Raw genomic sequence first — 16,156 nt, 5'->3', positions numbered from 1 at the left:
ATTTTGGAAACTATTTTATGTTTCAACTACACTTTTCAAAACTAAGCTTGTTAGCTACTTATTTGTTATTCATCTCATGAACCGAGGTTGAATTCCACTTTAAATGGATCAACCACTGCTATAAAAATAAACACAAGTTTCAACAAAACTAACATTTGAGCGAAAACGTGGAACTAAAATTGTCGTGGAATGCAACATTCGGTAGAAAATGCAAGTGAGAGGGAACAAGGAGTGGATTAACAATGCGTATTGTAGTCCATGAAAAATATAATATATTTTCTATTTCACTTTTTAACTGTATTTTGTGGAACAACAGTGTGAATTTTAATAGTACGTATGGGTTTACCATCTCAAAATGGACATCGCAGCGTCTAGAAGGTCTGGAATGTCCCAACCATAACGACGGAGTGTTTTCAAAGGACGCACAAGCTCTTTCCTAACCTGTAAAGGACATATATATGTTAGTAATTATTCATTTAGTTAAAGCATGGACTACTCACAAGACTCTGTTGCAGTTGCATTTGGAATTTTTGTGAGGAAATGGTGCGCGCAAAACGTGCAAAGTTCGAATTGCGACTCTGGGCTTTTACACTGTAGGCATGTACTTTCGAGCGTGGCATGGCCGCAAGGACATCACCGATAAAAGTATGTCCACGCAATTCCTTGCAGTCACAGTCACTGTCGCCCTTAGGTACCGGCAGCACGATGCAGCTGAAAATGTCCACCACATTCTGAATGTGTGTGGTGTTTACACCGGCATTTCGCAGTGATATCAACAGCGTCTTGAAAGCGGTGCTGTTCTGCAGCATTTCAGCGACCTCGTGAAAGCGAGTGGTATTATAAAAGTTCATGGCTTTACGGAATTTGGAGTCGCATTGATAGTGGGATTGGATGAGCTCCACAAGCTTGCCGCGCTTGATGGTGGCGCGAAGTGATTGGAAATCTTTGCATAGATCACCATCGCGATTATCATCGCTTTCGTCATTGCAATCATCTTCACTGCCACCGCCTTCACCACTGCCGCCACCTTCACCATTACCGCCGCCTTCACCACTGCCGCCGCCTTCACCATTGCCGCCGCCTTCACCAGTGCCGCCGCCTTCACCATTGCCGCCGCCTTCACCAGTGCCGCCGCCTTCACCATTGCCGCCGCCTTCACCACTGCCGCCACCTTCACCATTGCCGCCGCCTTCACCAGTGCCGCCGCCTTCACCATTGCCGCCGCCTTCACCAGTGCCGCCGCCTTCACCATTGCCGCCGCCTTCACCACTGCCGCCGCCTTCACCATTGCCGCCACCTTCACCGCCTCCGCTTTCGCCGCCTTCACCAGTGCCGCCGCCTTCACCAGTGCCGCCGCCTTCACCAGTGCCGCCGCCTTCACCATTGCCGCCGCCTTCATCGCCACCAATGGCACTCTTGATTCGTTGCTTCCCACCATGAGGCGGACATTTAGTAACTTTGTCCTTGGAGGCCATCGCTTCCCATGTCAGTACCAGCACTAACATGCAGAGCATAAAGCTCATCGTCTTCAACCGTAACATATTCAACCAAACAAGAGCACAAGCGCGCTCCCAGATCGCTTTGAATACTAGCAGAGCCGCCCAAGACACACACATTTTTATAGCCACTTCTTCACAATTACGCAAATTACCTTTTAATGTCGCTTTAAATGCAACAAGTGCAACAAGCATTCTTAATAGCCAGTTGTATCACACAAACAAGGCGAGACAAGCGAGACCATCTAATTAACGTAATTTTCAGTTGCCATAGACGACGCTGGCCTTTTATCAGTTTTCTGTTTACAATAACCGATGAAATTGAAAGGCGCCAGCTGCAGTCTTATATACTTGTAAAATGAAACATTTTGCGACTTCCGACAAATAATTACAATTCATACAATACACATACATATGTATATATCTTTCCAAAGCAATAAAAACGGTATAATACGAGAATCACTGAAATGGATAACCAAGGATAAAACTCATTTTTACAATGTTGGAGCAATTTTTTAATATATGTTAGAATGAGTTTTTATAAAAATTTGTTGTATAGTATTTTTGTATAGCTTCCACGTAAAGGAATACAATTTTTAAGATCCTATCTTTTTTCACTCGGAAAACATTTTCGTATTACTCAAATAATTTAAAATTTCATGGCAGTGCCCTTGCTGATCCATTTTTTTCATTGAACTTAACTTGGTTTAGAGTAATAGGTCATAAAACTAAATAAAACAAGAAAATATAATATAATTTTTACTTCCTCGCCTATTCAAGCATCTTTAAATTCTTGCAAATGCCTATACATATTTTTCATTAGCACATTAACATTTACTATATATAGTATTACATTTGGATTTATTTATGTTATGTATAGTAATTTATTTTATATGAATCGGGTCATTTCCATTGTATAGTATTTTAAGTGAATGTTTTCATAAAGAAGGTTGTTACAAATCCAATTCCTTACAATTTACATGCCCATCAAAATATTAACCTATTAATATACGCAATGTTTACATTCTGCGTAAATGCCAATTATCAATCGAGGATTAGAAGGGAACCCAGCAACAGCTACTTCTAAACGTGTTCAGCATTACCGAGTCCTTAACTCAGCAGCCTGTTTGTTGGAAAGGTAGGGACCCTACACAAATTAACTGAAGTGCAATCGAGTGTGGCAAGCGCCCAGAGAGTATATTGCAACACAATGGAGAGCAGCATGACTACTTTATTGAGGCAAGTAGCACACACGCACACATGCACAACCTCACTTTTTGGGGTAGCTGGTAAACATTCTTAAATATAGATATGCAATTACACTGCATAATTAACTGAAATGTACGAGTGTTGCGTTTGCTGCATTGTAGAAAAATTAACGAAGTGAAAATGACGTGGAAAAGAGCTACACTGATAAAAAAAAAACACGAAAATTTACCATCGATTTTGCACCATCGTGTGTTTTAGTAAATATGAAGTGTGCACACGTAAATTTTAAATTTAATATGAGAGTATTATTTAAAATGTGACGATATTAAATCACAAGTGATGATGTGGAGTCGTAGATTTGATTCACGCCAAAGGTTTATTTTTATAGCCTGTACCCAAAGGGTGAAAGGTTATACTAGTTTTGTGCGCATGTATGTAACACACAGAAGGAGGCGTGGCAGACCCCACAAAGTATATATATTATTGATCAGGATGAGAAGCCGAGTCGATATAGCCTTGTCCGTCCGTCCGTCCGTCTGTCCGTCTGTCTGTCCGTCTGTCCGTATGAACGCAAGGATCTCAGAAAGTATAAGAGCTAGAATAACCAAACTTGGTTTCCATATTCTCCTAAGACCGAGAAAGTAGGAGTTTGAGTTTTTTTTCGATGCACCCCCCCCCCCCCCACTCCCCCGCAATTCGTGTTTTTTCTTATAACTTCCGTAATTCTCGGAATTTTGAAATCAATTTTGGTAGGTACATCCAGTTAGTACTAATGTGTCCGTATGCCAAATTTCATCATGATAGGTCAATTCTGAAGAAAGTTATAGCCATAAGTAAAATCGCTGCTCATGCGCTGCCTGCAGCTCTGTCGGCAGCGCTGCCCGCAGCTGTTGTTGTTGTTGCTGCTTTGGTTCAACTTTGTGCTGCATACATACACGCATATAAACACGCATAGGTACGTGATGTAAATGTATGCTGTTAAAACTGAACATAAACATGTATTCTCATTTAATTTAATTAATTCATTCATTCATTCATTTTTTTTAATAATTTAATTTTTTTTTTTAATTTTTTTTTTTTAATTTTTTTTTTAATTTTTTTTTTTAATTTTTTTTTTAATTTTTTTTTTTTTTTTTTTGAGAGTACAGGCTATTTTACTGTCGGGCTTGCTCGACTGTAGCGTTCTATCTTGTTTATAATTATAAAATATTTTATCCACTTTTTACCTGCTCTACTGGTTTTTTAACTCAATATAGACATTTCCATATTTTATTTCTTTTGTTCTATTGAACCGTATTTAGCAGAAAGTAATTTTAACATTTCCTTTGTTATTTTGAATTAATGTTCTTGTTGTTGTTTTTGTATGCCTTTTATTAGTAAGGATATAGTTTGGATCAATATTAATATTAAAAGTGAGGAGCAGCTGAAGTTGAGAAAAATATTAAAATTTAGTATGGAATATAGTAAATTTAACTATTTGTTTTTTGAAGTGTGTGCACATTAATATTTAATATGGTTCAACATTAAATGGAATATGACACACTATAATAAAAAACTTTTACATTTTGTTTTGAATATTATTCATATTAAAAACACTAATTGAATATGTTTTTAGTAAAATTTAAGATGTTTTTATTTGATTTGAATATGAAATAGTAGAACATTAAATTTAATATGAAAATATTCGCCTGTACTATGCAACTTTTTAATCATTGTAGACATGGAGATTTACACAATTCACAGCTACACACAATGTAAACATGTGGATCTTATTCATAACAATGTTTTCAGGACATTTACGAGTACGCATACGAAGCACGTTGTGGCTTAATGTGCCCTCAATTTGACCAATAAAATCATAAATTGACAAAGAAACCCAATGGGTGTCCAGATATAGTAAGTATGTAGGTTGGGAGTAGAAAATCAAGCCCAAAGCTAACCCTAATTATTATGCTAACTAAAACAGTGCTACACTTATTTTTATAGCTCAATGATTTTATATTTATTCTGTTGTTCATTTCATTTACAGACGCACATAAAACGGGTCCAACACAAGCACACATAAAAACAGGCACCCAAATGATCCAAAACACAAAACGCCTTTCTAATAATCATACGCACTGATGCCCAATGTAGGCATTTCAAATACAAAAATGTTTCACAAATGCCATTTTCATGACAACAGACAATTGCTTGTTGACCAAACGGAAGTTAAATGCATAAGCTAATGTAGCGTGAATAGTTTGCCATTTACATTTGGGCCGTTGGATAGTGATTCAGTAATTTGTGCTGTCGTGTGGAGTATTACACTCCACATACTATAATTCACAATGTTTGCAATAAACGGTTCTCCACTTTAAAGCAAATGCAAAGAAAAATCCATCCACTGTGGCACAAATGAAGCATATAAATACTTCCATATACCATGCCACCAGATGGGCCCAAATAAATATACTCTACTCGTATACTCGTATACTAGTTCAGCCGGCCATTGCAAAAGTTCTAGCAGGTAAAGGTAAAGTTAAACAGGTTAAGCAGCACACAAACTTTTTCTAAGGTTAAGTGGGCGGGACACGCGTACACCCACGCACACATTCATCCGTATCCTGCAGTTGAGCAACAAAATACCAATACGTATTGACATCTAAGCCCAAGTGTCTGAGAGTATATGTGTGTGTGTGTGTGTATGTGTGACTGATGAAGACCCTAATGGAAGCTTTTGTGCAATTCATGTGCAACATGTATCATCATGATAAATCATTCCTGCCCGAATGTTTTGCTCTTGGAGCACTAGCTACTAGTACCCACTCACTGGCAAATTGGAATATGTCAAATGGGAATAGTTGAGCTCTGAATGGGTGCAGAAGTCAGTTGAAATGATCAGCACATTTTAGATATATAGAGCAAGCAAATAAATATTCATTGCAGCTCTATGTTTATCCGATAAATGTATAAATTAATATTGTGATATGCTTGCACTTTTGAGAATTCCCTTCATTACACCCCCTTCATCCCTTCAGAAGTTGCGCAAATTAACGAAGCAAATGCTTTGCCGACATGTGGATATATTCTAAAAGAAATTTTCATTTTCTGTACTCACGCCACAAACACTCAAAGATTGGCCTTTTGATTTGTTGATCGTTTTTGGAAATGCAAGACATAGTTTTGGTTGGGTCAGATTAAAAAGTATGACTCGGTAGTCAGCTAAGCTTCATATAAAAAGCCTGGCGAATCCAAGCTGGTGCACTCATCCTATTGTAAATCGAAAGAGTACCTATAGACGGGAAAACAGTCACTGAACCAAGTTGTTATATATGTTGTTGTTAAAGTCGTAAGTGCAGTTCAATATTTCTATAATTATCCTATTTATTTCTACAGTGGTTTGAGAAACAATTACTTTTTGGTGGGCTTGTGATCATCACCGTTTATTAAGTGATATGCACGGTGGGTCGCCCGCATAAACAACCTGAAACATTCTTCCGCAGCGAAATTTAAACCAAAAATACAGGAATACTCAAATAAATAATGGGCTGCCAATGCAATGTGGATGCGTAATATAAATGTACGAACATTGCTGGTGTCATAGAAGTACATACGTATACATGTGTAATAATTTATTTAATTATGCTTTTTTTTCCTAATAAAATGTCCCGGCCAGAACAAACCGCAACAGTTTGTGTATATGTCTTTGATGGTGAATTGCATTTATTTTTTGACTGCTGCTAGTTATTTCTGATTTTGCACATCAACCACAAAACAGAAAAAAACGTAGACAACGACAGAGAGCCAGATAGACATAAAGATTGAAGGACTGAAAGACTATAAGGCAAATCAGCCGACATACTCGTACACATGACAATGCCACAAAATCCAATGTATAGTAAGTATCAGTGGCTGCGTCATAGCACTTTCATTTCCCTGGATAATTTACTCAATTAGACAAGAGCTTGAGGGCTTTGTGGCATTTACGAGAATCGTTTTATTATTGCACTCAAAGTAGAGAGCAAGTAACTGAAGTAACGCATATGCGTTGGCGTATTGTTGAATTGCTTTACTAAGCTGTAAAGCAAAGCGTCGCGGTCTAAATAGAAGCGTTCCTAATGCTCCACATGCCCCAACCCACGCACATACTCGTACATTACGAACAGCATGGAAATACCAACACAGGCTAGCACGTGAAATGAAATTTGTTAGCTGATAAAAGCCAAATGTGGTTTAGCACTGAGGCAAAGCAATGCGCGGCCCCGGATAACTAAGCAGCATACACTCGAAAAATTTCTTTTTTTAGGTACAATTCTGAAAATTGAATAAATATTAAATATTTAAATATATTTAAGAAAAAACTGCCAAAAAAAGTTAATAAAAATCATCATGAGGTCAAATGGATTCTCTTTAAGCTTGTTCGTATTAGATTTCGATCGACTAGTAAAGAATTTCCTATTCTTACTATTTGAACAACATAAATAAGACACATTATTTTTCAGAGAGTGTTGTTCATTAACTATTTACTTTGCCTTCTTCCGAAGGCTTTCCAAGTTAAATAAGCATTCGGCTCATTCTTTTAAAAGTGATGTATTAAACGAAAATAGAATAAGTAGGATTACACCTATGTATTTGCAATGTCTTTTGTCATATTATTTTGTTGCAATCAATGATATAGGAAGCATATTTTAAAAAGCGTATAATATATATTTTTATTTTTTCATTTATAGTGTTTGATGTTAGCTTTTTAATTTGCATATTTTGATAATGTATTATATTATAGTATATTATTATTATTATCAAGTCCTTCCATTTAATATTGTGTACATATATTTATAATTCCACAATAAAGACTTCCCTCCTACACACATCAACTGTACAGTTTGTATTAGAAGCACAAGCCTCCAAAGAGCCAACTATTTAAGTCATTTAGTCTACGAAGAAAAGTTTCTCTAAGTGTAATGTCTAATCAAGCTAACCACTTGAACATTCTGTTTTTGTGCCTGACTTTGCATGGCTACTGTTCTTGTGCAGGAACGCAAAAGTAAAACATCAAACTAACGCCAATAAACAAGCTTAATTAGCGCAGGAGCTGAAAGTCAACACACTTGTGCATTAAGCTCAAAGCCAAACATGCATACACACAAACACAAACACATACGCATACACATACACAGACACCCTCACATCCAATAAAGTTAATGGCCGGAACACCAGGAGTGCGGGGACAGCTGGCCTTACAGCTTGGCTACATGGTCTTCGCATCATTGACTAGGTTGCTTAATTATGTGCAAGCAACAATGATATTTATATTATCAGCCAGTCAATGTCAAGCTACAGCCTTGCTCATAACAAAGGCAACCATGCTACCTACAAAGACACATTATCGCGGACCAAGGTGAATGTGCAGGATGTTGCCCAAAAAGCTTAATAGCTTCGCATGCCCTGACACTTTCAATTGGCCAACGCACACCTGAGCAGTCGCAAGCTTCAAGTATTTATGCACACAATAAGCTACAATGCCATTGACATTGTCCTCCTCATGTTTCAGGTGCCCTTAATAAATGCAAATTCATGCCGGCTTCGTGGCAGTTTGAAGGGCATCAGCAAATAAATGACGTGCAGCTCTCATACATTGCTGAACCTTAAATTTAATGCATAGCCTAAGTGTTTAAGGTCCCAGAGATTTTCAGATAAATGACAAAGCAAAGTACGCATAGTTAAACAAATGCTCGATTCATGTATTAATTATTTATTAAAACTGGAGAAGTATACGCGGTGATGTGGCTTTTAAATTTTGTAATTATGTATTTAAGTCCCCCTTTATCAAAAATCGAAGTTTTTACTTTACAACTTAACTCATATTAAGATTATGCATTTCGTTTCCGTTTGTTAAACAAATCAATAAATACTTTTAAGTTTGGAAAATAGATTGAATTATTTATCAATTCATATTTAAAATAAGAAGAATTTTACAGTCCTACAGATTTTGCATTAATTCTATTTATTTTTTTTTGCCGTGTACGACTCATGCAGAATAAAGCACAACGAATATAAAATGGAGGAAAAGGTGTAATTACAAAGAAAATTAATTCCAATTTTAAATAAGAAATCACCAAACTGTAAAATATTAAGATTCCTTTTTCACATCTACGTGCTATGTTTCGGTCAATAACCACAATTTCGTCAGACGAAATTCGTCTTAAATATATACATTTTATTTATGATGACACGCTTACACTTGCGAGTATCTTTTAAAGCCGTTGCCCATAAAAGTATGCTACGCGTTTAATAACATTCTACCGAGCTGCAAACGTACAATTTTAATTAATTTTCACATAACAACAAAACATTTGGGTTATCTGTTGTCTAGCCAGTGGCACAACAACAGGCACAAATACTTATCTTTTGCAAAAGTAAAATGAAAAATAAAGTAAGCACATATACACACAAACATGCCCACTCTCACGTGTCTGCCCTTGAGTGAGCCACACAAAAATACTCCTGCATTGTTCTGTGAGAAACAGCTAAACAATTAAAACAGAAAACGGCGCATACACTGCTGTGTAGAGCACAAAATGACAACTTCAATACAAAAGAGGAAGTTTGATGGGACCGAGCAGAAGTAAGACCAAAAATAAGAATAAAATGGTGCACACTCATTGCCTTCACATTTCTCAATATTTATGACAGCTCGGCTCACAACTACCTCAGCTACCTATGGTGTATGTTAGGTGGGGGTGTAGGTGCAAACGACGCAAAAAATAGAAATGAAATAGCGCCAAACTGCTGCGACAGTCCGTGTCAGACGAGTCTAGACAAATTGCTCCGTAATGTCTGCTACACAAGTTGAGCCTCATTTGTGTTTGCTTGCCTTTTGTATTAGTATTTGTGCGTTTGTGTATACGGTTTATCATTTTAATGGCTCCCATATTTGCTGGGCCGCAGCATACTATCTATTGTACTTCATATCTGCATACTAGGCTCATATTTCCACGCAACTGCCTTTCAAATTGGCAACATGAGTTGGCAAGATGTGGGTTGTCGGGTCTAAGCAAAAGTAATTTGCGATTAAATTATGATAAATGAAATGTTCCTTTTGCCTTCCATTAACATTAGACAAAGGACCCGCACATTCACACTAGCATAATATTGTTTGATAAAAATAAATCAACAACATCATAAAAAATGCATAAGAAAAGGAATTTCGGAGCAAATTATACCAAACACTAATTATGCTCGTAATACTATAGACGTTAATTTCTTTGTAAATCTTAATCCCTGACTTCATCCAATTATTATTTGCGATTCAATGTAAAAACAGATTCATTGAATTTATTAGTTTAATAACTACAATTAGCTAAGAATTTCAGGCATTTCAAAAAGTGCTGTATTGGCCGGTAATTTGGAGATGAGAAAGCAGTGCGGGAGCAGGGTGGCTCGTCGCATCGATTCAAAAGACATACATAGCTCCATCACTTTACACTTGAAGCGAATGAACATTCAAACCAATGGACTGAAAGGAAAGAATTGGCTCCAAAGTAGTCGAAGACAATTCCACCTGCAGGCAAGTTCATAGTGTCAGTTTTTTGAGATGCACGTGGGATCATTTTTATGGGTTATTTTCCAAAGGCAATCACAATCAAGCGTGATTATTATGCGAATCTATTGCTGAAATGGTATGTGACATAAAATATTAAAGCTAGAAGAAAAGCTAGATTTATTTCCTTTTCCAAACAGAAATAAATGGCTCGGTGATAAAAGATTTGCGGTTAATAGTCATTTTAAGGAGCTTGTAGAAAAATAAATATTTTTTTTCCATATTCTTTTGTTTTTGTTGTTAACTACAAGTACTTCATTCAAATCGGTTCAGCCAGTACATATATATGGCCGCCGGAGCTTGAAAAAATTGAATCATTTAATGATTTCACCAACTTTTGTACAACCAAGAAATAAGTCTATTTCAACGAATCACATTTTTAAGTCTCCGCGCATGCTGCATAAATAAATCTTTTTTCGATCCATTGTGCTTAAACATAAAACTTTTTTCTTCTAGCTTTAATATTTTATGTCACACACCATTTCAGCAAGCGCTTAAAATTCAATTTACTTCAAATTTATTGCGCAAGAAATACACAACAATTGCCAGACATTGTGCGCCATGCATGGAAATCAAATTCAAAGTCTTGCAGTCAGTGGAAGAAGTGAAAAAGCCATATGCAAGTATTTACCATAAATAACTTAAGGGATTTGGCCAAGCCTTCGGTCTAAGCAACGGCATGGAAAAATTGTGAAGCTGCAGGCAATGTGTAAGATAAGTCCCACCAAGCAGCGGGCTGCGTCTGTGTCTGTGTCCGCATCTGCTTTCGACTGCAACCGAAGACATTGCAATGCAGCTCAATTAAAATAGCATTACAATCCATTTGGATTGCGTTTAAAGGCAGCTGTAGCTCCAGCTGTAGCCGCAACCGCAATCCTCGACCCAGTCCCAGTCCCAATCACTTGGCTGCTCCTGTCACTGCGCAGTTGGGAATATCAACGGGCTTGCCCGCAGCAATTACAGGGATGGGAGTATCCGGAACTTCTGGTATTTCCTGTTGTGGCCTTTAAGAGATGTCGTTGAAACCAAGCTGTTTGTATCATGTTCGGATTTTGTTGATTTAATTTCGCTCAGAAGTTGCATTTAATTGCTAAATGCCAATTTAAATGCATTTGAGTATAATTTATTTGAACCCAACCTCAATATAAATGAACGGCAATTTCCCGTAATAAGTGTATGTATTTAATGCGCTTTAATGACTTCAGATGGGATTTCTTAGTGCTACTTATTCCAGTAATTCAAAATTCTTTGAACAGACACCATAATTAAATTTGTGAAGTTAATTTATTTGTATATTTGAATTCCATTCTAAGATTTAAATGCATATTAGCGTATGAGAATGTTTTTGGTTGTTGTGACATACTTGCCCGCTCTATGTTTTTATTTTCGGATTTTTACATAGTTTTCTGAAAACTGTCCTTAACAAATGTTCTACAGCTTCAATACTAAACAAGGACATCCAGTTTTATTTTGTCCAGCCGACCGCTTGTCCGCCTGTCTAGAGGGTGGAGCGTGGTTTTATGAACGGCTGCGCTAGTCTTTAAGCAACACTAGTTTTTTTTCTCCCCCCTCCTTTCCTCCATTGCAGAACTTCGTCAATACTGCCCATAATTCAAAAGCGACATTAACTAAGCTTTGCATACCTTTTTCGATGGAGTTGTCTACCTCTATTTAACAAAATGCCAAAACTACACCAGCTTCGTGTGTCTTTTGATATGCTCGATGATAACAACGCATATAACACAGCGGGGGAAGTACGTTCTGAGTTCAGGCTATAACACTGTAACATTCTTCTTGTAAAATACATTTTGTTGTAACAATTTTTCCTATGATAGCCAATTTTTATGCTTAAGCTGAGTGAGCTGAGGCACCATAAGAAAATAATGTATTAAATCCTCTTTGTTCTTGTTACAATTGGTGGTCCTTGACAAAGGATAAAGGGATGAACTTTTCATTCGATTTTAGTATCATATTTGGCGAGCCTTTGGTTTGTTGTTTTTTAACAAGTAAAGTGATCTCTTATGTATTTAAACTAACAGTTGTTCCTTTAAATATAAAAGTGGTTCAGAAGCCAAAAAGCATATAAAGTGTCTAAATTATTTTTAAAATGTATAAGTAGGACGTATATGTATACACCTAATTCTGTTTTTACGCGGTCTTTTTTTACAAAATTTTGATATAACACGGTTTGAAAATTAAAAATTGCATATATACTTGTATTTCTTTAGAGATAAGGAACCAATCACCTATTTCTGCATATGATCAATGTCTTTTTTTACACGGTTGTTTCTGTAACAACAGAATTATGTGTACTTCTTTTCAAAAGGTATCCCCAAGGATGCCCTAAACTAGAAGACGTTGCAACTCAATTTAAACATCACAATTTTCAACAAAACAAATCAAAAGGAGTCACGAAAAAGCCATTATTTCTATCAATAAAAGTCTTAACACTTGCTTTAACATTGTTAACATTTTGTTCATCTTCTCCGTCACAAGTGTAACAATTACAACAATGTATTTTATATCAAATAAACTTCGTACAAAATTGCTTTTGGGGGACATCAGAATGCTAACAAAACTATTTTGGCATTCAGTTGTAGTATGAATGAAATGTTTTATTCCTGTACAAAATGGTAATACAAAACTTTTGTTATATCAAAATAGTTGCTGTTACAAACGCGCGCGCACACACACACACACAAACATTATACCTGCAAGTATGCATCAGTGATGCTGTTGTGCTAGCAGTTACATCCCAGGTTGCAGTTACAGCAGTTGTAGTTGTTAAATATTTAAAATCATTTGCATGACCAACTTGCCCCCGGACGCATTTTGACACAAACACCTCGATCCATACGAAAACGTACACAAATACAAATGTAAATACACTTGTTTTCGTTTTTAATAAAAGTCCTGGAACTTTTGAATTGCACCTTGTAAATATTAATTTTAATATATATTCGACCTGTAATTGGAAAATCATACAAGTAATACCTATTAGTATAATAACATGAAATACTAGTCCATCCAGAAAGCCTACATTTTTAAGTGTATAAAATGTTTGTTTTCCCCGTTTTTTGTAGACATAAATACATAATACTATAAATGTACATTTAATGCTGATATAATTTTGTGTAGTCTTTTAAATAATATGTAAATATTTCCTTGCACTTGCCAATAGCATCACTTTGCACAACTGGTATTTTCGTTAGTTGAAATCATTTATATTTATCATTTATAGAAATTATTCTACAGCTAAATTTGGCTGTCTCCTCATGCTCTTATGCGATAAATTTAACGCGTTAACGTTTGCTTATTTTTTGGGGTGATGAGAAAGTGCTTACAACTAGTCTAACTATGGGGTATTTACACATGACTGCACATAGTACGAGTATTTGTGTACACGCATACACATAAGTGTGGGTTCAGCACTTTGAGCGTTTCGTACTCTCCTGATTTGTGTGAAATTTATGTGGGAATCGAGGATTCTGCATGCGCAGCATAAGCATTACATAAATATGCCAAAAGTGACATGTAATACAATTTATATGCATAAGCAGCAGAAAGTGTTGTTGCCACTAAGTAGTCCCTAGTCGTAGTAGGGCTTTAATTAAATGCACCGACATGTAAATGTTTACGCCAATGGTGGACAGGAGACTAACGAAAATTGACGCTCGATGAAAGTAAAATAAACAAATAAGTGTATCCACAAATGCTAATGGAAGGTTCACATAATCTTGGGCTTCAGCTTGATCTTTCAAGCTGGCGACGGGCAACGATAACATTTACGGTAAAGTAAGCAATTTGCCTAGACAACACAACGCGGTTAACCTGAAGGCACGTGTCGGTTGTCAGTTAACATTAGAAGCACACACGCACACACACGCAAATACCCTCACACATGCATACACCTTGGCACTCAAGAAAACCTGCATGTGCTGCTGTCTTACCTTGATTACATTGATGCATTTCTACATCATTAAACCGCCTAAACATCATTAGAGCAGTCGGCTGGGTGTGTGGCAGCGTGCCACAAGCCTCTCATAAGTATATATGTACATATATGTATGTATGTGTGTATATAAATACATGTTGTATGTCTGTTCGGTTGCTCCAAATTTAAGGTATTCAGCACAGCATTTATCATATATATATACTTATATAAATGTATGTGTGTGTGTGTGTGTGTGTGTGTGTGGGCACGCTTTCACTTGAGCGCACAAATTCACAAGCAAACAAACAAGTGCTGCACAGCCTGAACGAAAAGTCAACTCATTTGCCGCCTAATGGCAAATCAATGTGCTGCAAATGTGACCAACAGGCTCACACGGAGCTGCTTGTGGTCTGCTCCCAACTGGTGCCTGTCAGGACTTCATTTATGCGCAGGCTGTTTGATAAATAAGTTTTTATCGTGATTGGAATAAGAATCAGATCTGCCTCAAACTCACGAATTTAAAAACATGAGTTACACTTTAGGTATGTTTGTTCGTTACTTTTTTTAACTAAATGAGTTCATCCATTTGTCATTATTTATACAGTTCTATATATATATGTACATATACATATAAAGGTCTTGCAGGGATAGTAGTAACAGATGAAAAAAAAAAAAACAAAATTAAACATTTGAATTTCAAAGACAATTCACATGTACTATTTCAGTATATTTTCAAAGCAATAACCTAGAAATGTTAGGATATTTTGTTTTTGGTGTGAGTTTGAAGAATTATAGACTATACTATAGTAAGTATGTTAGGGGGTTATATATGATCAAATGTATTGAAATTTGAAATAACAGATAATAGAAATAATAATAATATATGCTAGATACTAAATTAATTATTTTCATAGGTCTCCTGTTCTAGCAACAATAATTTCAAATATTATTCTTGTTAAAAAAAAGTTTTCTTTATTTCGCTTTTGTAAAAAATATGTCCTCACTTTTTTTTTATTTCCACACTATATTAAGAAGTTAAAAATCTATGCGTATAGCTTTTAAAACTTGTAAATCATTTCATTTGTACACTATTCATGTTTTTTACAACAATGTGTAAGTTTAAGGATGGACGCGACCGAATTTAGCGTTCCGTATTTTTTCCCCTGCATCCTAGACAAAAATTTAGTATTCGTAAAACACCAGTATATGTAGGTATATACTTTTCCAAATTTTGTTCATCAAATTCTTTCTTATGGTAAACATTTATCAAACTGCCCTAGCTTCTAGCTATTTATAAATGTGTACAAATGTGTTGAGGACGACACTTGAATAATTTCTGTGTGTTTTAGCTTTTGTCAGTTCCTGTGGCTTTTCGGTGAGTCTTACGCTAAATTGCACATATTATTTATACATAAAGAATCAACTGACCATAAGTTATGTATATTAGTTAATCGCCAATGTTGTTATTGTGTTGCTTTACGATCTTGACGAGCGAGTCCATTATTTATCTGATTCACTCGCTATTTACTAACTTGGACACAAGCAAGCTTTTCTTTTGATATTTTTTACTGACCCCCACCCATCAGCACGACTACACCCCTCAGCAGAAATCCAGCACAAATAGCGTTAACGAAATCTTCCTTACATCTACCCATAAAGTTTTACGAGCTTTGCTGCATGGGGCACTTCACAGCACTTGGCATCTTGATGAAACTTTATGCGCTAACTACCGACCATTAGAATGGTGACACAATTTAACCCTCTGGCATTGGCGCGTGCATTAAATTCAAATTACACAGCAACTTGACTGGTGTTAATGGCCAAGTTAATGCATTTTGCATTCGGCCCAAGTTTGCTGTGCTTTATGGACGCAGGCGCACTTCAATCAAATGGTGCACAACAAATGATACCACTGGCAAGCCTTTCCATTACACA

The 16,156-nt window shown here is 36.4% G+C and overlaps 1 protein-coding gene across 1 annotated transcript; it reads right to left on the bottom strand.

Moving 5' to 3' along the window:
• Window positions 1–249: 249 nt before the first annotated feature.
• Window positions 250–1,449, bottom strand: LOC115634643 (protein unc-80 homolog). The gene is made up of 3 exons (XM_030532500.1): window positions 1,436–1,449; window positions 501–1,092; window positions 250–441 (listed from the first exon to the last, which is right to left on the bottom strand). The coding sequence occupies exons 1-3, from the start codon at window positions 1,447–1,449 to the stop codon at window positions 343–345; spliced, it is 705 nt and encodes a 234-aa protein (XP_030388360.1). The 3' UTR covers window positions 250–342.
• Window positions 1,450–16,156: the final 14,707 nt, after the last annotated feature.

Source organism: Scaptodrosophila lebanonensis, unplaced genomic scaffold (assembly GCF_003285725.1).
Source record: "Scaptodrosophila lebanonensis strain 11010-0011.00,11010-0021.00 unplaced genomic scaffold, SlebRS2 tig00000001-arrow-pilon, whole genome shotgun sequence".
NCBI lineage: Eukaryota > Metazoa > Arthropoda > Insecta > Diptera > Drosophilidae > Scaptodrosophila > Scaptodrosophila lebanonensis.
The sequence above is the reverse complement of the archived record's forward strand: the minus strand, read 5'-3'. Positions and strand labels throughout refer to the sequence as shown.